We start from the raw sequence: 24,504 nt of genomic DNA, 5'->3' as shown, positions 1-24,504 counted from the left end.
TGATTTCGACAATGAGTGGGACCTGACACGTGTTGTCTAACTCCAATAGAATTTAAAATGTCTGTAAATGCTGCTCACAGTGCATCGATTTCATTATCGACATGGATGTTAAAGTCACCTACTATTAAGACCTTATCCGTAGCTAACACCAGCTCAGATATAAAATCAGCAAATTCTTTAAGAAAATCTGTATGGTGCCCTGGTGGCCTGTATACAGTAGCAAGAACAAACGTCATGGGGGATTTATCATTAACACTTGTGGCTAATGTTACATGAAGCACCATTACTTCAAACGAGTTATACTTGAAGTCCGCTCTCTGAGAAACACTGAAAATATTGCTATAAATTGTAGAAACACCTCCCCCTTTATCTTTTAGACGTGGCTCATGTTTATAACAGTAATCATGAGGGGTAGACTCGTTTAAGATAATAAAATCATCTGGTTTTAGCCAGATTTTTGTCAAACATAGCACATCTAGGTTATGATCAACGATCATATCATTTACAAAAAGCGCTTTTGTAGAGAGGTACCTGATATTCAAAAGGCCAAGTTTTATCATTTGTTTCTCTGTATTATGTAAATTTTTTATTTGTTGAACGTTGATTAGATTGTTACTCTTAAATTGGTTTGAACGTCTTTTGTATTGTCTAGCTCGGGGAACAGACACAGTCTCTATAGCATGATATCTAGGTGAAAGGGTCTCTATGTGCTGAGAATTAACTGATTTTGGTGACGTGAGGCGGCTAGCAGACAGTCGGTTTAGCCAGTCTGTCTGCTTCCTGACCTAGGCCCCAGTAAGTCAAGTGCAAACTCTAAGACTATATGCCATATTACTAGAGAGAAGAGCGGCACCACCCCTGGAGGGATGAAGACCATCTCTTTTCAACAGATCAGGTATGCCCCAAAAACTTGTCCAATTGTCTATGAAACCTATGTTATTCTGCGGGCACCACTTAGACATCCAGCCATTCAGTGACGACAGTCTACTATGTATCTCATCACCACGATAAGCAGGGAGGGGACCAGAGCAAATTACAGTGTCTGACATCGTACTTGCAAGTTCACACACCTCTTTAACATTATTTTTAGTGATCTCCGACTGGCGAAGTCGAACATCATTTGTGCCGACGTGAATAACGATCTTACTGAATTTACGTTTAGCATTAGCCAGCACTTTTAAATTTGCCAAGATATCAGGCGCTCTGGCTTCCGGTAAACATTGGACTATGGTGGCTGGTGTCTCTATTTTCACATTCCGTACAATAGAATCGCCAATAACTAGAGCACTTTCATCAGGTTTCTCAGTGGGTGCGTCACTGAGTGGGGAGAACCTGTTTGATGTTCTGATCGGAACGGAAGAGCGGTGTTTTGACCCGCGACTATGCCGTCTCACAGAAGACGCACAGAACAAGTAATCATCCACTACATATCATATCATATGCATTTTCATTCAACTGCTTTATCACTCGATCGCACCAAAGCTGCTTATGGGGTAGATTGAGTAAAACATGCTTTTCCAATGCTACCGCGCTGTCCGTGATACCGATATGAGCGACAACAGAACTCGTTCAAATCTCCGTGACATTTCATTAGTCAGTTAGCGCTAGCATTAACATTAGCGCTGCTCTCAGGGCAGGAGTAAAAGTAACAGTACTAAACTGAATTATGTGCTGCTCTTGGGGCAGGAATACTCAATAGGTTAGTATTACCATTATGTTTAGTGTACTATGCGCTGCTCTCAGGGCAGGAGTAAGAATAACAGTACTAAACTAAACTATGCTCTGCTCTCAGGGCAGGAGAAGAATAACAGTACTAAACTGAATTATGTGCTGCTCTCAGGGCAGGAGTAAGAATAACAGTACTAAACTGAATTATGCGCTGCTCCTGGGTCAGGAGTACTCAATAGGTTAGTATTACTGTTATTTTTAGTGTACTATGCGCTGCTCTCAGGGCAGGAGTAAGAATAACAGTACTAAACTAAATTATGTGCTGCTCTTGGGGCAGGAGTACTCAATAGGTTAGTATTACCATTATGTTTAGTGTACTATGCGCTGCTCTCAGGGCAGGAGTAAGAATAACAGTACTAAACTGAATTATGTGCTGCTCTTGGGGCAGGAATACTCAATAGGTTAGTATTACCATTATGTTTAGTGTACTATGCGCTGCTCTCAGGGCAGGAGTAAGAATAACAGTACTAAACTAAACTATGCTCTGCTCTCAGGGCAGGAGAAGAATAACAGTACTAAACTGAATTATGTGCTGCTCTCAGGGCAGGAGTAAGAATAACAGTACTAAACTGAATTATGCGCTGCTCCTGGGTCAGGAGTACTCAATAGGTTAGTATTACTGTTATTTTTAGTGTACTATGCGCTGCTCTCAGGGCAGGAGTAAGAATAACAGTACTAAACTGAATTATGTATGCTCTCTTGGGCAGGAGTACTCAATAGGTTAGTATTACCATTATGTTTAGTGTACTATGCGCTGCTCTCAGGGCAGGAGTAAGAATAACAGTACTAAACTGAATTATGTGCTGCTCTTGGGGCAGGAGTACTCAATAGGTTAGTATTACCATTATGTTTAGTGTACTATGCGCTGCTCTCAGGGCAGGAGTAAGAATAACAGTACTAAACTAAATTATGTGCTGCTCTCAGGGCAGGAGAAGAATAACAGTACTAAACTGAATTATGTGCTGCTCTCAGGGCAGGAGTAAGAATAACAGTACTAAACTGAATTATGCGCTGATCCTGGGTCAGGAGTACTCAATAGGTTAGTATTACTGTTATTTTTAGTGTACTATGCGCTGCTCTCAGGGCAGGAGTAAGAATAACAGTACTAAACTGAATTATGTGCTGCTCTTGGGGCAGGAGTACTCAATAGGTTAGTATTACCATTATGTTTAGTGTACTATGCGCTGCTCTCAGGGCAGGAGTAAGAATAACAGTACTAAACTGAATTATGTGCTGCTCTTGGGGCAGGAGTACTCAATAGGTTAGTATTACCATTATGTTTAGTGTACTATGCGCTGCTCTCAGGGCAGGATGCAGCTGCTGCTCTCAGGGCAGGAGTAAGAATAACAGTACTAAACTGAATTATGCGCTGCTCTTGGGGCAGGAGTACTCAATAGGTTAGTATTACTGTTATTTTTAGTGTACTATGCGCTGCTCTCAGGGCAGGAGTAAGAATAACAGTACTAAACTAAATTATGTGCTGCTCTTGGGGCAGGAGTACTCAATAGGTTAGTATTACCATTATGTTTAGTGTACTATGCGCTGCTCTCAGGGCAGGAGTAAGAATAACAGTACTAAACTGAATTATGTGCTGCTCTTGGGGCAGGAGTACTCAATAGGTTAGTATTACCATTATGTTTAGTGTACTATGTGCTGCTCTTGGGGCAGGAGTAAGAATAACAGTACTAAACTGAATTATGTGCTGCTCTTGGGGCAGGAGTACTCAATAGGTTAGTATTACCATTATGTTTAGTGTACTATGCGCTGCTCTCAGGGCAGGAGTAAGAATAACAGTACTAAACTAAATTATGTGCTGCTCTCAGGGCAGGAGTAAGAATAACAGTACTAAACTGAATTATGCGCTGCTCCTGGGTCAGGAGTACTCAATAGGTTAGTATTACTGTTATGTTTAGTGTACTATGCGCTGCTCTCAGGGCAGGAGTAAGAATAACAGTACTAAACTGAATTATCCACTGCTCTCGGGTCAGGAGTAAAACTAACAGTACTAAACTGAATTATGCGCTGCTCTTGGGGCAGGAGTACTCAGTATGTTACTATTACCATTATGTTTAGTGTACTATGTGCTGCTCTCAGGGCAGGAGTAAAAAAATAACAGTACTAAACTGAATTATGCGCTGCTCTCGGGTCAGGAGTACTCAATAGGTTAGTATTACCATTATGTTTAGTGTACTATGTGCTGCTCTCAGGGCAGGAGTAAAAAATAACAGTATTAAACTGAATTATGCGCTGCTCTTGGGGCAGGAGTACTCAATAGGTTCGTATTACTGTTATTTTTACTAAACTATGCTCTGCTCTTGGGTCAGGAGTACTCAATAGGTTTGGGGCAGTATGCAAAACCATGCGCTGCTCTCTGGGCAGGAGTAAAAATAACAGTACTAAGCTGAATTATGTGCTGCTCTTGGGGCAGGAGTACTCAATAGGTTAGTATTACTGTTATTTTTAGTGTACTATGCGCTGCTTTCGGGTCAGGAGTAAAACTAACAGTACTAAACTGAATTATGTGCTGCTCTTGGGTCTGGAGTACTTAATAGGTTTGTATTACTGTTATTTTTACTAAACTATGCTCTGCTCTCAGGTCAGGAGTACTCAATAGGTTCGTATTACTGTTATTTTTACTAAACCATGCACTGCTCTCTGGGCAGGAGTAAAAAATAACAGTACTAAACTGAATTATGCGCTGCTCTCGGGGCAGTAGTACTCAGTTGGTCTGTATTACATTATCATTATATTTATAAAACAGTAGACAATTTCTGTATGATTGATTGATCTTTTATTTTATTCTTCAGTTACCTGGAGGAGTTGCAAAATCTGGACAGATCAAAGGAGCTAACACTGAAGATCTGATACTGCTGAGTCCAAAATGGTGCAAAAATGGAGATGTATGAAAAATGGTGTAAGTTTGGTTCCACCTGATAAAAGCACATAATAGCCAGATTCAGTCGGTAACTGTTAATCATGGGGACGCAAACGAATTTCAACATTTACAGGGCCATCCGAATCCAGAATGTTGGTGTTTTTCTCCCACCACCCTCGTAAAAATTCTCAGCCAAACTACATGCTGTTTTTTAGACACCAAGGTTGTGTGGTCGAAGAAATCGATTCAAAATGACCTACAACAAAAATATTTCATAACTTCTCCAGCACAGCGGGTAGGAGCTGTTAAGAACAAAAAGACAAGAAAAGTACTTAAACATTTTAAATTAGTCATTATTATGGCAGTAATAGGTATGCAATACAATTTTAAAATATAGGCCTACAATTACATACATAAAAATATAAACCAAGCAGCCTTGTCATTATAGTCCCTCATGTCCACTGCGTTCTCTAAATTTTGAAAATACCCAAAATATCAAAATCAACTGTGGCGGCAGATCATTTTCTTATTTAGCGCCCACATTCTGCAACAATCTAGCCAACACTGTTCAGGAGGCAGACACACTCTCTCAGTTTAAATCTAGATTAAAGACCCATCTCTTTAACCCAGCCAACACAACACATTAACACATTTCTATAATTCAAGTCCATTAAAGGATGGTTAGGCTGCATTAATTAGGTCAACCGGAACCAGGAATAATTTTCATAACACCTGATGTACTCATTGCATCGTAAGAAGAATGGCATCTACACTAATATTAGTCTGTTTCTTTCTTATTCCAAGGTCACCAGATGATGGATCAGCAGCTAGAGACGACCTCTACATCCCTAAATGTCCTAAATGAGTCCTCTGCAATCTGACTTTGCTGCAACATGGAACTTTTGCATTATTGACACACTATTGTCCTATTAAAAACTGTTGCTTTGACACATCCTGTTTTGTTAAAAAGCGCTGTATAAATAAACATGATTGATTGATTTACCTCATGTAAATAAGAGGTTGCATGCAACTTATTTCTGCTAATCTTCACATTTCTCATGACACCTATCATTTTGAGAGATAAAATTTAAGAAAACCATTTCAGCTATAGTGGGTCTCTTTTTGAACCTGAGATTTAAATAAATAACGTATTATTAAATTTAAATTTATTCTTAATCCAAGCATGTGACATTTAATGTATAGCAGACAACTATGTGACAGGCCATATGAGCAGTGCATTCCTGGGTTCATATGATCACACTGTGAATAAATCAAATCCATGAGTTTTATCACTGAGGTGCCATGTACATCAATTTTTACATATGTTCCTACTGTCCGAATAGGGCTTCTCTCACATTCACTTGGTGATACATAAATGTGATTACAAAAGGTACCAGTCAATTTTTGTGCAACCACTTAATGTTTCTCCCATGGACTATTGCAGAGAAATTAAGACTTGTAATTTTAATTATAACTTGTGAGTTATTTATTATTATTTTTTAATGATCGTGTTGTTAATGTTGTATCATTCAATGTCTGTTGTACAGATTGTTTAAGAACAAAATGAAAGAAATGTTGATTGAAAATAATTAGTTTACGGGTGCAATATTACAATAAAATAAGTTTAATTATGACTTCTTTCTTTTTTTATACAATTACAAATTACAAACAAATCCAGTGAGTTAAATGCATGTATAAAACACAGGAACGTTTCACAACAAAAAAGTTCAGCAAGATGTATTATTAAACTGCTGTAGTCTTAACTAGTGGATATCATCATTCCTAGAGGTTTTTAAGTGTTTTATTTTTGTATTTTTTATTTTTATTTTAGACATGAGTCAACAAATTTGAACAGGCTCCTTTAAACCAAGCCCAAAGTCAGAGGTTGCTTTTCCAAATATCTTCTCAAAGCCAGTCTCTCAGTCTCCAGAAATCTTTGTAAGGTCTTCCTGCAACTGAAATGCATAAAGAATTTGGTTTCAGTTTACACTGACAGTCATAATAAAAGAAAGAAAGGGGGAAAAAAAGAATTTTACCTAAACTATTTAGTATGGGATATTGAATCATGAACATCCTCATTTTCATATATTTTCTGGACCACTTTCTTTTGTGCAGGAACACTACATCACTGACCATCTCACTGCACAGCATCTGAAATATAGCAATGTAAACAAACAGAATTACTAGCAAAATCATAAGATTAAAGATAAAAATCACTTACAACTCCCTCAAAATTGACAATTTCTTAAGGACATGTAATACATCCTTAAACCCTGCCATTCCTAGAGCCTACTTTTCCAAGAAGTTTTTCTGCAAAGAGAACAAAAACTATATGAAAGAGTCACTGACAGGCCTATAGTCATACAGAAATACTTTGATGTGCGTAGTGCATAGTACATGAGAAATAACAGTAATACGAACCTACTGAGTACTCCTGCCCCAAGAGCAGTGCATAATTCAGTATAGTACTGTTATTTTTACTCCTGCCCTGAGAGCAGCACATAGTTTAGTAAAAATAACAGTAATACTAACCTATTGAGTACTCCTGACCCGAGAGCAGTGCATAGTTTGGTAAAAATAACAGTAATACGAACCTATTGAGTACTCCTGACCCGAGAGCAGTGCATAGTTTGGTAAAAATAACAGTAATACGAACCTACTGAGTACTCCTGCCCCAAGAGCAGTGCATAATTCAGTATAGTACTGTTATTTTTACTCCTGCCCTGAGAGCAGCACATAGTTTAGTAAAAATAACAGTAATACTAACCTATTGAGTACTCCTGCCCCAAGAGCAGCACATAATTCAGTTTAGTACTGTTATTTTTACTCCTGCCCTGAGAGCAGCACATAGTTTAGTAAAAATAACAGTAATACTAACCTATTGAGTACTCCTGCCCCAAGAGCAGTGCATAATTCAGTTTAGTACTGTTATTTTTACTCCTGCCCTGAGAGCAGCACATAGTTTAGTAAAAATAACAGTAATACTAACCTATTGAGTACTCCTGCCCCAAGAGCAGTGCATAATTCAGTTTAGTACTGTTATTTTTACTCCTGCCCTGAGAGCAGCGCTTGGTTTAGTAAAAATAACAGTAATACGAACCTATTGAGTACTCCTGACCCGAGAGCAGTGCATAGTTTGGTAAAAATAACAGTAATACGAACCTATTGAGTACTCCTGCCCCAAGAGCAGCACATAATTCAGTTTAGTACTGTTATTTTTACTCCTGCCCTGAGAGCAGCACATAGTTTAGTAAAAATAACAGTAATACTAACCTATTGAGTACTCCTGCCCCAAGAGCAGCACATAATTCAGTTTAGTACTGTTATTTTTACTCCTGCCCTGAGAGCAGCACATAGTTTAGTAAAAATAACAGTAATACTAACCTATTGAGTACTCCTGCCCCAAGAGCAGTGCATAATTCAGTTTAGTACTGTTATTTTTACTCCTGCCCTGAGAGCAGCACATAGTTTAGTAAAAATAACAGTAATACTAACCTATTGAGTACTCCTGCCCCAAGAGCAGTGCATAATTCAGTTTAGTACTGTTATTTTTACTCCTGCCCTGAGAGCAGCGCTTGGTTTAGTAAAAATAACAGTAATACGAACCTATTGAGTACTCCTGACCCGAGAGCAGTGCATAGTTTGGTAAAAATAACAGTAATACGAACCTATTGAGTACTCCTGCCCCAAGAGCAGCGCATAATTCAGTTTAGTACTGTTATTTTTACTCCTGCCCTGAGAGCAGTGCATAGTTTGGTAAAAATAACAGTAATACGAACCTATTGAGTACTCCTGACCCGAGAGCAGCGCATAGTTTGGTAAAAATAACAGTAATACAAACCTATTGAGTACTCCTGACCCAAGAGCAGCACATAATTCAGTTTAGTACTGTTATTCTTACTCCTGCCCCAAGAGCAGCACATAGTACACTAAACATAATGGTAATACTAACCTACTGAGTACTCCTGCCCCAAGAGCAGCACATAATTCAGTTTAGTACTGTTATTCTTACTCCTGCCCCAAGAGCAGCACATAGTACACTAAACATAATGGTAATACTAACCTATTGAGTACTCCTGCCCCAAGAGCAGCACATAATTCAGTTTAGTACTGTTATTCTTACTCCTGCCCCAAGAGCAGCACATAGTACACTAAACATAATGGTAATACTAACCTACTGAGTACTCCTGCCCCAAGAGCAGCACATAATTCAGTTTAGTACTGTTACTTTTACTCCTGCCCTGAGAGCAGCGCTAATGTTAATGCTAGCGCTAACTGACTAATGAAATGTCACGGAGATTTGAACGAGTTCTGTTGTCGCTCATATCGGTATCACGGACAGCGCGGTAGCATTGGAAAAGCATGTTTTACTCAATCTACCCCATAAGCAGCTTTGGTGCGATCGAGTGATAAAGCAGTTGAATGAAAATGCATATGATATGATATGTAGTCGATGATTACTTGTTCTGTGCGTCTTTGCCGGCTAATTATCTCAGTAAACGTTATGACGAGTTATGTTGATTTATTAATATTCTTTATATAAAATACATGGTAAATTCACTTACCTTGCAACAAATGCCTCCCACGAAGCGCTAATAACGTTTCTGTCTGAAGTATTCCCTCCACACGTCCAAATTTCCTGACCCCGCCTCTGCTTCAATTTCATTGGTTGAATCTGTCAACCAATCATTTTCCTTTCTGCCCTTAGAACATCTTTGTCTAAGGGAAATTCCCATCTGCGCCTAACTATTTCCCTGCATATATCACATGAATGAATGAATGAATGACCGCATTTATATAGTGCTTTCATTGTGTATTGCTATACACCCGAAGCGCTTTACAATCATATGGGGGGATCTCTCCTCAACCACCACCAGTGTGCAGCATCCACTTGGATGATGCGACGGCAGCCACAGGACAACGGCGCCAGTGCGCTCACCACACACCAGTTACAGGTGGAGAGGAGAGAGACTGATAGAGCCAATTCAATGAATGGGGATTATTAGGAGGCCATGATTGACAAAGGCCAGAGAAGGGAATTTGGCCAGGACACCAGGGATACTCCCCTACTCTTTAGGAGAAGTGCCATGGGATTTTTAATGACCACAAAGAGTCAGGTCCTCGGTTTAACGTCTTATCCGAATGACGGTGCTTTTTACAGTATAGTGTCCCCATCACTACACTGGGGCATTAGGACCCACATAGACCACAGGGTAAACACCCCCTGCTGGCCTAACTAACACCTCTTCCAACAGCAACCTAGTTTTCCCAGGTGGTCTCCCATCCAGGTACTGAACAGGCTCAGCCCTGCTTAGCTTCAGTGGGTAGCCAGTCTTGGGCTGCAGGGTGAAATGGCTGTGGCCACATGTGAATCCCTCGCCTCTGACAGAGATTGATAAACTATGCATATGACAGGTGCTGCAGGTTACCAGAAAAGGAGCAGAAGCCATTACTCACCGTAGTTGTAGAACGATTTCAACTCACCACTGTTGCTTGATGAACTTGTGAAGAAAAAGCAGGGGGAGAAAACAGCAACAACGGTTGTAGAGGCAGATAGAAAAAGTAAAAGTGAACGGCAAGCTAACCGGCTAACACACTGCAGGCACGCTGCACTCGCGGTTGTAGAATAAAAACGAGCGATCAACGAGAGCGAGGGAAAAAAGGAAAGCGGTAGTAGACGTGAATAGAGACGTGAGTGGGAACGCAAATGGCAGGCTAACCGGCAAACGGAATGCTAACGCACAGCGCGGCGTTGCACTCGCAGTTATAGAATAAAAGCGAACGATCGGATTAATTTGATGGATAATATCAGAAGTCTGGTGGGAAAAGGCTATATTTTATCACTTTAAACAACAGAAAGTAATAGTAAAATAGAGATTTCTTCAGAAAAACGAAACTCCAGGGAGCTACAAACGCACATCACTCTGCAACACCATATTTTAACAACATTTATTTACAATTATAACACTTTATATCTTTCATTAGGTCACTGACATTGCAACTACATGGTTTATTATTTCTTACAGCTTGATTAATGTATTTGGCATTGAACCCTATTGAACATTGATTGTTTATGTTTTTATTGTAATAAGTTGAAATGCAAAACATTACAAATAAAACTGCATAAGTTAATAAGATTGAAATTGTTTTCTATTTATTTTTAAATATTATGAAATAAATGAGGAGAACCCATGGCAACTTTATTGTAATACAGTTTGGTATATGATGCAAAATTTACCTTTGGCCTATGGCCATGAATCAAGTTTTATTTTTGGCCCTTCATATGAAAAAAAAAAAAAAAAAAAAAAAAAAAAAAAAAAAAAAAAGGGTTAATGGATTTGGAGTATTTTCACTCGTGCTTCAGACACCGGTCATGCTGATATTATTTATTTAACAAAATGGTTGAACTGTTGTACAATAAATTTTAATGGAAATTAACTGCTCATATTCCCATTTCAAATTCTATTTCAAAACTTTCTGAATTATCATGCAGCATCATGCAACATAAGATTGCAATCTTGGGGGTAGGTTTTGTTGTTGTGTAACTTTGATGATCCACTGATAAATGAGTCAGCTTTATTCAGCTTTATATTTTTTTTAAAGTAGATTAATTAATCTGCCATATAAACACACAAACGTCTGCACTGAGAAACAGATGAATACAGCAAGCTCTTTGTTAGTATCGCTAAATTAATACAAAAATTTAGTTTAGTATCAATATAATATGTACACAAATTTGTAATATGTTTAATTTATTTCATTGTTGTTTCAGATGTGCAGTATTCTTGGCTGATTTCACTGAGAAACAATGGGAGTCTGGACTGTCTATGTGTCTCTCTGTCTGCTCTTTGCTCTGAATGCTTCAGGTGAGATAAAGCATGATAATACTGGAAGATTTACTGAACACCTCTAAATATGTTGTTGGGTTTAGCTGAACTTTTTTCTTTTATTTTTTGGAATAATTTCTACTGGCAGACAAATTGCTGTTTTACTCAGTATCATTAACATGGCTGCAAGGTGCAAGGCTGCTAACATTCAGTACAATAAAATTATTGCACAAGTTATATTGCTTAATTAAAGTAATCATATTACTGTTCTGATTACTTTATTACTTTAGTAATTAGTTACACATTAAACTAGTCACACTACTTTTTTCTGTACATCCATGAAATTTACATAAAATGGTAAATAGTTTTCATAGTTTTCATAATTATAGCATCAACATTCAACTACTGTTATTTTTAATTAAAAGCAAACATAGGCTGCTGCTTGCATGGTTTGGCATAGCAGAGCGCTATAATCTTCAAAAAGCTGACATCTTCATTCATCGCAGTCTCACAAAGCTCTGCTATAACACATTGAATATTTAAATTATAATTATATAAATGATAGGGATGCACCGATACCACTTTTTCCAGTACTCGCCCGATACCGATACTTTTATTTTTGGTACTTGCCGATAGTACCGATACCGATATTTTAAAATTTACCAGTAGATTTGTAAAATATAGGGTACAGAAACTAAAAGAATATGTATAATGTTAGTTGGTCAACTTCATTTATCAAATAGACACAGTCAAACCACAAAACAATGTTTTTAGAACACATTATCATAAACTGTGTCCTGTACCCACTAGTAAAAAGAACAAAAAAAAAAAAAAAAAAAAAAATATCAAAAGATGGTGTATATCTGCTGTCTGAATAATTTTTGGGTTGGCTATATATCTCTTAGTTATTTTTATTTTTACACTTAATTATGCCCATTAAAATGTGTTTTGTTACTTTCACTGTTTTTTTTTTTCTTGCTCTATGGTACATCATCTTCAATTTAATAGCATTAAACTGCTCTATTGCACCGGCTCAGTACTGTAATCACGTGAACCACTCATTATGATTCTCCTAACTCTGATATTTTCAGAAATATAATTCACGCTTTTTCATCTGAAATATGCTGCTATTTGGGCTATAATCCAAAGCGACTCAAATAATGGAGAAACACTCGTGAAGCAAGCAAAACATGCGCAAGTACAGAACTGCCTATCGCATTTCACACAGGCTGCTATAGTTTCACTTTCGCCGGACAGTCGTGTATGCTTAAGGTTGAAAAAAAAAAACTATGTTTATAGCGAATGCCCCTATAATTTTTTTATATTTATGAATTTGTTTTAATCCAAGATATGTGTGTGCTAAATTTTTCGAACATCAATGAAGATCACGCAACAGCGGGCTCTCTCTCTCATTCCCTCTCTCTCTCTATACCGTTAAATAACTTGTGCATTGATTTACTTCAGTTGTTTTTGACAAGTCTCTTCAATTGTTTTTGACATATCTCACCAAACTACAAACTTTCCATACATATACTTCGTAGACATCCTTAATCTCTAATGACTCCATTCTGCTGTCTGTTGTTTTGTTGTCCGTGTTTCTTTGCCTGCATACGCACTTGTCACATGATGTGGTGTCGGCGTTTGGTATCGGGGCATTTTAACGAGTACGAGTACAGGAGCTCTGTATCGGGTCACGATTATATGATAATGAATCTTTTATAATGTCTGCAATTTGTGTTATATTGAGAGGATTCATTAGCACGCAAATTTCAGTACTGCACAGGAACTGCAGCAGTCTTAGCACCAGTGGATGGATTCTAACACCTCTTACTGGCCATTGCGTTCCAGAAATCAACATTGCTCAACCCTGCAAACACATATTATAAATGGACACTCTGCCTATGCTTGCGTCTGTTAAAGGAGAAGTCCACTTCCAAAACAAAAATTTACAGATAATGTACTCACCCCCTTGTCATCCAAGGTGTTCATGTCTTTCTTTCTTCAGTTGTAAAGAAATTATGTTTTTGAAGAAAAGCAACATCGCTACACCAACCCAGTTTTTGCAAAGAGAACATGCAAAGAAGATCAAACACCCTTAACAAAAAAGGTAAAACATCAGCGATATAGGGCAATTTTGAAATTGAGGGAGAACGTGAGATGGGAGTTTTTCGACATACCCTAACTGTCATGAACCGGAAAAAAACGTTCAGGGACATTAAAAACTATATAAACTGCATTATTTTTATGAAAATAACCAATCGTTTCGCTAGATAAAACACTTCTTTCTCGGCTGGGATAATTTACAACTGCATTTGGGATCGTTTGAAGCCGCATTTAAACTGCTTGTTGGAAGTTCAAACTCGGGGCACCATCTTGGCTGACAAGGGGGTGAGTACATTATCTGTAAATTTTTGTTCTGGAAGTGGACTTCTCCTTTAATCGTTTTTATTTTATATTAGATGTTCTTGTTGCTTCTGTGCAATAGATGAATAAAAGTTTTATCATGCCGTTTCAGGTGTTTTAAATTGGATGTACATTTTTGACACATAATTGACAAAGCACAATAATGCCTTTGACCGAAATAAACTCAAAATAATGCTTGTATTTCCATCTACAGAATGCATACTTATCTTTTACCATGTTGAGTTTGTTTTCATTGGTAGTAGCTATAGCCTACACCTCAAAGGCGCTTACCAGTCAATATAGATCTCATATAGGGGACGTCGCGTGTGCTACACCCTTTTTTAGAATATAGATGATACAACACTGTATTCTGTATTAAAAAAAAAAAAAAAAAAAAAAAAAAAAAAAAAACGGATAAAAATATACAATCACCTTCAGGAGAACATTAACAAAGAAAAGAAGATAGAAGTAAGAAGAGAAATAATCAAAACATACATCATCGTGTATATATATATATATATATATATATATATATATATATATATATATATATACCTGTATATTTATTTATTAGTAGTGAATGTTGTGTTGTGTTATAGCCTACTCTTTGTCTTAATTTTGTCTTTAAACTGAAAATAGATATATAATGCAATTAATTAAAGATCACTTAAACTTACAATAACACAAACCAAATCTCAATGTAACAGCTTGTCAGAGTGGATGGGCTCAATTTGGATATAGATGCTTCAAGGCTTTTAACTATGACACATCCTGGAGTGATGCAGAGGTATGAAATATTTAGCAATATCTGACAAACGAGTATAAATAGTAAAAAGTAAAAGTAAAAGTTTTTGTTTGTTTGTTTGTTGAAAATTTATTTGAAGTTTTTCTATCTATCTATCTATAATAGCTGTTTCTCCTCATGTCATTTTCTCTTCAGATGACATGCTTGAACTATGGCGGGAACCTTGCTTCTGTACACAGTCAAACTGAGTACAACTTCTTAAGGGTCCTGATCTATAGTGACAAATCATTCTGGATAGGAGGCTATGATGCTGTTTCAGTATGTTATGTTATTAATTTCTTCTTTACGTATTTTAGTGCTGTTGTCCAAGATAAATATGTAAAACTTTACTGTCTAACATTAAATCAACACTGCTTAAAGTGAAAATAGTGAATGTTAAAATTTACACTGAAGTGTGCAAGTAGCATCTGCCAGAGCCATAGTTTTTATTTTACACGTGCACATAATGTCAGTTGGTCCAAAATACAGTGATCTTCTGTTTACAGGAGGGAAAATGGTTCTGGAGTGATGGGACCAAAATGAATTTCAGACTTTGGAGTCCCATAGAACCCAACAACGAAGGAGGTATTGAGAACTGCATTGAGATGAACTTTCGAGGTAAATAATTTGAATGATGTAAATGTAATTTTATGTTATCAGTTCAGGCTATTATTTACATTACAGACTAGACATTTATTATTTGTCTTTCTAAATATAAGCATTATGATGTTAATACCTGTGTAATTACTTGTATAATTAAAACATATTCTTTTTCACAACAGCTACAGGACTATGGAATGACCTGGATTGTAACATTAAAAGACCGTTTGTGTGTGCCACTTCTGGCTGATTGCTTCCCTGCATGCCATATTAAATCAGAAGTATCATGTCTATTCAGTCTTATTTTTAAATCTTTTAAACATTTTTAAAACAGTGCAAATGTACCAAAATCACTGATTCTAAATTTTTGCATTTTTGCATTGTTGATTGATGCCTTTGTGTTAAACATCTTTCTTTCTGTAACTCAATAAAACGAACAGCATTCACTGATTGTCCTGAAAATCTGTTGCCCCACAAATGTGGACACAAACAGTCATCAAAATAAAACTCTAAGGAGAGCATGCTCATTGTGAGCATAAAAAGATTTCAGGGTAATTCATGTAGCTTATCTTTTGGGCAGTCATGATCGCCTTGCCTAATAATGTGCTAGTTAGCAAGTTTCGCAGCTAAACACAACAAATTGTGGCTAAAGTAAAGAGACCGGCTTGTAACTCCACAGAAGAGAGGGGCGGGGTGAGCAGAGCTCATTAGCATTTAAAGGAACTTGCAATAGAATGGCTTGCTCTGAACAGGGTTGATTTTAACAAGGAAAAAAGGGTGTTTTTTACACTACCACTGAGAAATTTTAAACAAAGTATGTTATAGACTTCTCATTAAAACCCTAAAGAATCATATCAGGTTGTGGAAAATGGGCATCCAATGATCTCTTTAACCCTCAAACCTAAACCTTCCCATTTTATAGGGAATATAAAAGGACATAAAACATAACTGACCAAAATATCTTGGGAAATGATCATTTTAGTAACTAAATAGCATAAAAATATTTTTTATAGTCGCTAATCCCACTCCTACCTCTAAACATAACCAAAACTTTTCTGTACAGTAATAAAGAAAAACATGACAGACAGATGAGCGCAATCACAATAATTTACTCATTGCAAAAATGTCAAAAGCACTATGCATTGTAATTCTAAAAGATTGTACTAAAGCGTACTTCAAGTGCATCTGTACTGTACACCTTATCCAGCTGCATCTTAGTTTGATTTAACCCACCAGTACTCAACTTAAATACATGTAATACTTTTCTAATTACATTAAAATTACAGAATATTACACAGGCATAAGCTACTTAAAATAAAGTGTATCAAAACTGTATGCCTATTATATCTACATAATTACAAACTGTAACTACAGGCTGCTCCATAACTTAGTCACATAATAAGTACAACGCCTACTAGTAAGCACTTGAAGGAGAAGTCCACTTCCAGAACAAAAATTGACAGATAATGTACTCATATGCCATCCAAGATGTTCATGTCTTTCTTTTTTCAGCCTTAAAGAAATTATATTTTTTGAGGGAAACATTTCAGGATTTTTCTCCATATAATGGACTGGTATGGTGCCCTGATTTTGAACTGCAGTTTCAAACGATCCAAAATGTGGTTGTAAACAATCCCAGTTGAGGACGAAGGGACCTATCTAGCAAAAGGATCTGTTATTTTCATAAAAATAATACAATTTATACACTTTTTTATGTCAAATGCTCATCTTTTTTGTGTCAAACTGTTTTTTTCTGATCAACTTTAAAATCGCCTTATATCGCTGTTTTACCTTTTTTGTTGAGGGTGTTTGATCTTCTTTGCATGTTCACTTTGCCTGGATCGGTACTTCTGCAGTGATGTAGGATGATTTTAAAAGGATTTTTTTGACATACCCTAACTGTCTTAAACCACAATACACAGAGTTCAGGGAGGGCAAGACAAGATGAGCGTTCGAGATTGAAAGTTTTTAAATTGTATTTTTTTAATGAAAATGCGCACTACAGATCACACACTACATAAAACAAACAAATAACCAAAAAAAAAAACCCAAAAAAAAACAAACAAACAAAAAAAAAGTGCATGTAGTTACAAAAAAAAGCTTACTGTATATAGTAACTATTCTGCAATGAAAAAAAAGATTTATAAACACACACACTCAAAAAAAAAAAAAAAAAAAAAAAAAAAAATCACACCAAAATGTGGTGAATATACAAAAAAAAAAAAGGAAAACACACACACACGTACTTATGGTTTTGCTACTGGTATTGTGTTTGTGATGTGATTTAAGACCTTGTGTGAAGTACTGTATTAACTGATTGTTTTTTTTTTTTTTTTTTTTTTTTTTTTTTAATTAATTGTATGTTTAAATAAAGTGATTGTTTACATATTTCTGTCTACGTCTCCATGCTCACCCTGCCTTTGGCAACAAACCTGTGTGCCCTTGCAAAGGGCTGTCATGGCCCGGTGTATTCCGGGTGGTGTGGTCAACTATAGGATTCCTGTTTTACTGGTACCTTACTTCATGACCACTCAATGTCACACACATTTGTGGTGCAACAGATTTTCAGGACAATAACTGAATGCTATTTGTTTTATTGAGTTACAGAAAGAAAGATGTTTAACAAAGAGGCATCATGCAACAATGTAAATTTGAACTTTGAATCAGTGGTTTTGGTACCTTTGCCCTGTTTTAAAAATGTTTAAAAGATTAAAAAATAAGATTCAATAGGCATGACATTTCTGATTTAACGTGGCATGTAGAGGGAGAGATCAGCCAGAAATGGCACACACAAATGATAATTTGTTTTTACATTCTGCGTCATTCCATTGTCCTTTAGCTGTTGTGAGAAAAAAAATTGAGAGAGCATTTGTCTTTAGAAAGACAAATAAAGAATGTAGCAAAAATAATATGGGTATGTTATGAAAATGACAGTGACCCTAAATGTATTCTAAAAGTACAATATCAAAATCCTTTTAAATTCGTAAATGGGGGTTTGGGGAACAAGTCAAACGCAGATAATTCTAATTCTAACTTTCTAATTCTAAAAAGTATTTTTCCGCTTGGGATTATAAGGTTCTATCTTGCAAAACATTAAGTAACATTTTTTCAAGAAATACAAACAGTTTACTTACGTATGATTTGTTTTAAAACATAAAATTTGTGTTGTTGCAATGTGTCGACATGAATGAGAAAGGTAAATCCAATGCTTCCTATGACTGTCACAACACATGTGAGATGAATGAACTTGCACAAGGATGAAGGTGAAATCCACAAATCTTTAATAATAATCAACAATGACAAAACAAACAGGCAGCAAAACTGCCTAAAAATAGACGAGACCGGACACAAAGCATAGAACTGAAACAACTTATAAAGGGTGGCTAATAATACACAAACAGGCGAAGCAAGTTATCTAATCAGGACGGGCAGGAAGAACCAAAGGCGTAATACTGTAAAATGTAAGATATTTTAAGACTTTAAACTGCAAGAAAACTAACAATGCTTAAGTTGCTTAACAAAGATTAAGACTTAAATGCATTAATGTTTCACCAGACATTACATAATCGGGTCTTTAGCGATATACATGGATGGATCTCTATCTGCTGGAATAGCATAAAGCTCTCCTGATATTTTTGTAACAATTACAAAAGAATAAAATAAAGCATATTTCGTTACCTTTTTAAACTCAGAAGGGTTCAGTTTAAGGAGATTATTTTACTATCACTGTTATCTTCAGAGCACATTTCCCCAGTAAAATCGGCATCTGGCTCAACTTCGCGATCTCAACCATATTGTCAAAACTATCGTATCGTAACTATCATTTTGCTCGCTATTCACCACATCAAATGACAGTGACACTTCACTACGTACAGTAATTGCTCTGCAGTAAAGTCATTCAAGCCAGCTCAATTTTTGCAGATGATCTTATTTGTTTTATGTTTGCGATAATTACAAATAAAAATCACGTCATCATTGTGTATCAAACAGCGCCACTTTGAGGAAAAAAGGTGAATTGCACGTATAGAGTCATCGGACATCGAAGCCATTGATATGCAGAAATAATTCACTAACACTAATACCTAGCTTACCTCAGGTCGCTAAGTCGCTTTTTTAGGAATAAAAAAAATCATATTCTTTTATAATTATTTTGTTTTCATAGTGTTTATAATGACTAGACTGAGCAATATTAAGAAGGTTGTTGTCTGACTGAGGCGGAGGGTAATCAGTGATGTCCCGGGTTGCTGAAGTCCCAAGGTATGCTTTTAATAAACATTGAAAAATGTTTCACTGACTATATATATTAAAAATTTAAAAATAAAATAGAAGTTCGACTTCGTAGATAGAATTTTGTTTTCTAAATAAAAAGTCCTAAAATGTGCACAACTTCAAAAAAAAAAAAAAAAAAAAAAAAAAAAAAAAAAAAAAAAAAATCACATAATGTAAATAAACTGTCACAGAACACAAATATGTGAACAATAATTTAATTCTGACAAAAATGTCAGATAGAACCTTATAATTCCAAGGCGGCAATTTACGTCATTCAAATTATTTACCTCCAAAGTTCATCTCAATGCAGTGCTCAGCTCCCCTTAGGTTGTTGGGTTCTTTGGGGCTCCAAAGTCGGAAATTCATTTTGGACCCATCACTCCAGAACCATGTTCCCTCCTGTAAACACAAGAGAACAAAGATCACTGTGTTTAGGACGGCCTGGGATTATGTGGATGTGTAAAATAAAGACTTTGAGGATATGACGGATGCTACTTGCACACTTCAGTGTAAATTTTAACATTCACTATTTTCACTTTAGGCAGTGTTGATTTAATGTTAGACAGTAAAGTGTTACATATTTATCTTGGACAACAGCACAAACAACAAAAATAAGTAAAGAAGAAATTAACAATATAATAACATACTGAAACAACATCATAGCCTCCTATCCAGAATGTTTTTGTACTTGAGATCAGGAGCTTTAAGAAGGTATACTCCTTGTAACTGTGTACAGAGGCAAGGTTCCCGCCATAGTTCAAGCAGCTCATCTGAAGGATAAATGACATGGAGAAACCGCTCTTATAGATAGATAGATAGATAGATGGGAAACTTTAAATAAATCTTCAAAAAAAAAAAGGTAATTTATTTATACTCAGATATTGCTGAATATTTCATACCTCTGCATCCTTCCAAGACACTGCATTGTTAAAAACCTTGAAGCATCTACGTCCAAATTGAGTCCATTCACTCTGACAAGCTGTTACGTTGAGATTTGGTTTGTGTTATTGTAAGTTTAAATGAACTTTAAATAATTGCATTATATATCTATTATCAATTTAAAGACAAAAAAAGAACATGGAAAATCTCTTTATCACTTTGTCACCCATTTCTATTTATACAAGACCAAAGCACAGTAGCCTTTGCTTGCATTTAGTTAAAAATAACAGTAGTTTGTGAATGTTGATGCTTTAATAACAAATATTTTATCAGGAGTGTTAATACTGGGATGTTGTGGCTATAGGTGACACAAAACTTGATATTTTATAGAAATTTCATAGATATACAGAAAAAAAAAAAAACGTAACTAGTTTAATGTAACTAATTACTTTTGAAATAATTACATTAATTGCATTTCCAGAGTAACTTACACAACACTGTTTGCAGGGCAATATATTTGATTTAATTAAGCAGTACAACCTGTGTAATAGTATTTTTGTACTAAATGTTAGCAGCCTTGTGCCTCAGTTACTTGCAGCCATGTTAATGATATTGCATAAAACAGCACTGTTTGTCTTCCAGTGGAAATTAAAAAAAAAAAGTTAAGCTTTAAGAATAACTAAACTGAACAACATATTTAGAGGTGTTCAGTAAATCCTGCAGTATTATCATGATGTATCTCACCTGAAGCATTCAGAGCAAAGAGCAGACAGAGAGACACATAGACAGTCCAGACTCCCATTGTTTCTCACTGAAATCAGCCAGGAATACTGCACATCTGAAACAACAATGAAACACTTTAACCATATCTTAAATGTGTACATATGTTGATACTATAGTAAATATGTTTTAACGTATGTATTAATTTAGTGATACTAACAGAGAGCTTGCTGTATCCGAGAGCTTGAGAGCTTGTCTGTTTCTCAGTCCAGACGTTTGAGTTTTTATATGGAAGATGAATTTGAACTTTAAAAAAAAAAAAAAAAAAAAAAAAAAAAAAAAAAAGTGCTTGTAAGCTGAATCATTTATCAGTGGATCATCAAAGTTACATACCAACACAACCTACACCCAAGACTGCAATCTTATGTTGCATAATTCAGAAAGTTTTGAAATAGAACTCAAAATATGAATGAGCAGTTAATTTCCATTAAATAGTACTGTACAACAGTTCAGCCAATTGGTTAAATAAATTATTAATAATAATATAATAATAATAATAATAATAATAATAATAATAATAAAGATTTTAATTAAAATATTCTACATAGTTTTTGGGTCACTAATCACATAAATGTGTGACGTTGACAGATTTTTTTTTTTTATTTCCACATGAAATTCATAAAAGTTTTCAGTTTCCCTTTGAACATTATGGCTAATGCCTGTAACGTGGACGCTGAGGCGGAAGTTGAAACCATATGCGGAAGTTTATTAACAGCAGCAGTGTACAAATAAACAGGCAGAGGGTCAATAAACAGGAAAGGCAGTCCATTAACAACACAACACAAACGTAATCCGAGCAGCAGAGAGGTAAATCGAGGCAGTGGGTCAGATACCGGGGAATCAGTCCAATATAACAAACGTAGCAACAGGAGTAGTCCAGAGAACGATAGTCAGAGGCAGAAACAGGTCAAACCTTGTAAGCAGTCCACACAGGCAAACAATCCAAACAAGGGTGATCCGTAAAGTCAGAAGTCCATAAACAAAGCAAAACAGCAACAGGTAATCCAACAGAGTACATATAACGCTCGGTAAGGCAGATGAAACTGGCAATACTTCGCAAAGTATTGAGCACATGGCCAGTCTTTAAATAGTGACAAACAGGAAGTAACAATAGAAGCAGCAGAGGGAGCATGCAGGCAGTCCTAGGGTGAGGGCTCCCTCTGCTGGCGTGGCATTACAGAACCCCCCCCCTCCCCCCAGGAGCGACTCCTGGCGCTCAAAACAACAGTCCAGGTGGGTGGGGGAACAGAGGCAAAACAGGGGGTGGGACGGAGGGCCAGGTCCATGTAGAGCAGGTGGGTCTGGATCGTGGAACAGGGACAGACAGTGAAGCACTGGAGGACCTGGACTATGGAGCAGTGGCAGACAGTGGAACACTGGAGGTCCTGGGCCGTGGAGCAATAGCAGACCGTGAAACACTGAAGGGCCTGGGCCTTGGAGCAATGACAGACAGTGAAACTTTGGAGGACCAGGGCCGTGGAGCAGTAGCAGATTGTGAAGGTACTGGGCCGACCTGGGCAGTGGAGCCATGGCAGAGTTGGGGACCATGGTGGGGCAGGCAGAGCAGGCAGAACAGGAAGCCATGGTGAGGCAGGCAGAGCAGGCAGAGCAGGGAGCCATTGCAGGGCAGGCAGAACAGGCAGAGCAAACAGGAGCAGAGATATCCACAGTGGGACCAATGACATGCATAGCAGAGCGGTGTGTACTTGAATGATTACTTTGGTCTTCTTGATTGCGACATGGCAGGTAGAGAGTTCATCATGGAACGCCGCCCCCATAGGAGGATCTACAGCTTGCGCTGACACCTCTGGGGGCATGGGCGCAGATGCTTGGGCAGGTGTGGCAGGGAAGTTATAAATGGCCTTGCTGGCCGTGACAGGACAGGCAGAGAGTCCTTGGGGAAACGCCGCCCCTTTAGGAGGTTCTGCAGCCAGAGCTGCTGCTTCTGGGGGCATTGGCGCAGACTCGTGGACAGGCGAGGCCTCGGGAGCAGACTCGTGGACAGGCGAGGCCTCCGGGAGCAGACTCGTGGACAGGCGAGGCCTCGGGAGCAGACTCTCGTGGACAGGCGAGGCCTCTGGAGCAGACTCGTGGACAGGCGAGGCCTCTGGAGCAGACTCGTGGACAGGCGAGGCCTCTGGAGCACAGTATGCAGCCCACACACTGAAGATGGCTACGGCCATTACAGGCAGCACAGCAGATAATGGGGTGTCTGTTGACCTTGAGGGTGCTGATGATATGGGCTTGTGGCTTGGGAGCGTGGGCTCTGCGTGGCTAGCTGATACGTGAGGTGGCTTGAGAAGGTCAGAGGGGACCTGGTGAGATTCTGGTAGAATAACAGTTTTATGACTTGACTCAGGGAGGCCTGCCGTGGCCGGACTTGACTCAGGAGCAACAGCAGTAACCTGACTTGGTTCATGGAGATCAACTGTGGTGTGGCTTGGTTCAGGGAGATCAGCTGTGGCTTGACTTGGTTCGGGAATAACAGCAGCAACTTGACTTGGCTCATGAAGATCTGCTGTAACTTGGCTTGGCTCATGAAGATCAACTGTGACTTTGCTTGACTCAGGAACCACGGCTGTGACTTTGCTTGACTTGAGGGCTACAGCTATAGCTTTACTTGACTCAGGAGCAATAGCTGTAACTTGACTGGACTTCAGAAGAGCAGCTCTGACCTGACTTGACACAGGAAACACAGCTTTAACGTGACTTGACGCTGGAACAACAGCTGCAGCTTGACTTGACTGTGGAACAACAGCCGTGACCTGACTGGACTCGGAAACTTGACTTAGGAAACGCAGCTGTAACTTGACTTGGAAACTTGACTTGACTCAGGGGACGCAGCTGCAACTTGACTTGACTCGGGAAACACAGCTGCAACGTAACTTGACTCAGGAACAACATGGCTTGGCTCAGGAACAACATGGCTTGGCTCAGGAACGACAGCTGGCTTGGCTCAGGAACAGTGGGGACAGCTGTGACTTGGCTTGACTTGTGGGGAACAGCTGTGACTTGGCTTGACTCGTGGGGAACAGCTGTGACTTGGCTTGACTCGTGGGGAACAGCTGTGACTTGGCTTGACTCGTGGGGAACAGCTGTGACTTGGCTTGACTCATGGAGAACAACAGCTGTGACTTGGCTTGACTCGTGGAACACAGCTGTGACTTGGCTTGGTTCATGGGGAACAGCTGTGGCCTGGCTTGACTCTGTTGCTTGACTTGACTCTGTTGCTTGACCAGGCTCCGTGACGCTTGACCGGGCTCCGTGTAGCTTGACTTGGCTCCGTAGCTTGACCGGGCTCCGTGACTTTGACCGGGCTCCGTAGCTTGACCGGGCTCCGTGGCTTGACCGGGCTCCGA

The 24,504-nt window shown here is 38.0% G+C and overlaps 2 protein-coding genes and 1 long non-coding RNA gene across 4 annotated transcripts in view; 1 reads left to right on the top strand and 2 right to left on the bottom strand.

The window, feature by feature from the left end:
- The window catches only part of LOC127176551 (galactose-specific lectin nattectin), a 44,749-nt gene extending 29,086 nt beyond the window's left edge, over positions 1-15,663 (top strand). The window contains exons 1-6 of one of the 2 annotated variants that reach the window (XM_051128303.1): positions 11,195-11,278; positions 11,376-11,469; positions 14,541-14,620; positions 14,774-14,896; positions 15,124-15,235; positions 15,400-15,663. In XM_051128303.1, the coding sequence (XP_050984260.1) occupies positions 11,412-11,469; positions 14,541-14,620; positions 14,774-14,896; positions 15,124-15,235; positions 15,400-15,467 (441 nt within the window). In that variant the 5' untranslated portion in view covers positions 11,195-11,278; positions 11,376-11,411 and the 3' untranslated portion in view covers positions 15,468-15,663. Of the gene's footprint in view, positions 1-11,194; positions 11,279-11,375; positions 11,470-14,540; positions 14,621-14,773; positions 14,897-15,123; positions 15,236-15,399 lie in introns of those variants that run through there. The other variant, XM_051128304.1, reaches the window with a different exon arrangement.
- LOC127176549 (galactose-specific lectin nattectin) overlaps positions 1-21,223 on the bottom strand; it is a 43,559-nt gene extending 22,336 nt beyond the window's left edge. The window contains exon 1 of the mRNA XM_051128302.1: positions 21,110-21,223. Coding sequence (XP_050984259.1) covers positions 21,110-21,167 — 58 coding nt within the window. The 5' untranslated portion in view covers positions 21,168-21,223. The remainder of the gene's footprint in view (positions 1-21,109) is intronic.
- Positions 6,244-9,339, bottom strand: LOC127176552 (uncharacterized). The gene is made up of 3 exons (XR_007829118.1): positions 9,169-9,339; positions 6,640-6,754; positions 6,244-6,558 (listed from the first exon to the last, which is right to left on the bottom strand). It is a non-coding gene; the product is annotated as an uncharacterized LOC127176552 (long non-coding RNA).
- Positions 21,224-24,504: the final 3,281 nt, after the last annotated feature.

This window comes from Labeo rohita, chromosome 14 (genome assembly GCF_022985175.1).
Source record: "Labeo rohita strain BAU-BD-2019 chromosome 14, IGBB_LRoh.1.0, whole genome shotgun sequence".
In the NCBI taxonomy this organism is placed as follows: Eukaryota; Metazoa; Chordata; class Actinopteri; order Cypriniformes; family Cyprinidae; genus Labeo; species Labeo rohita.
This window is presented reverse-complemented; position numbering and strand designations above follow the sequence as displayed.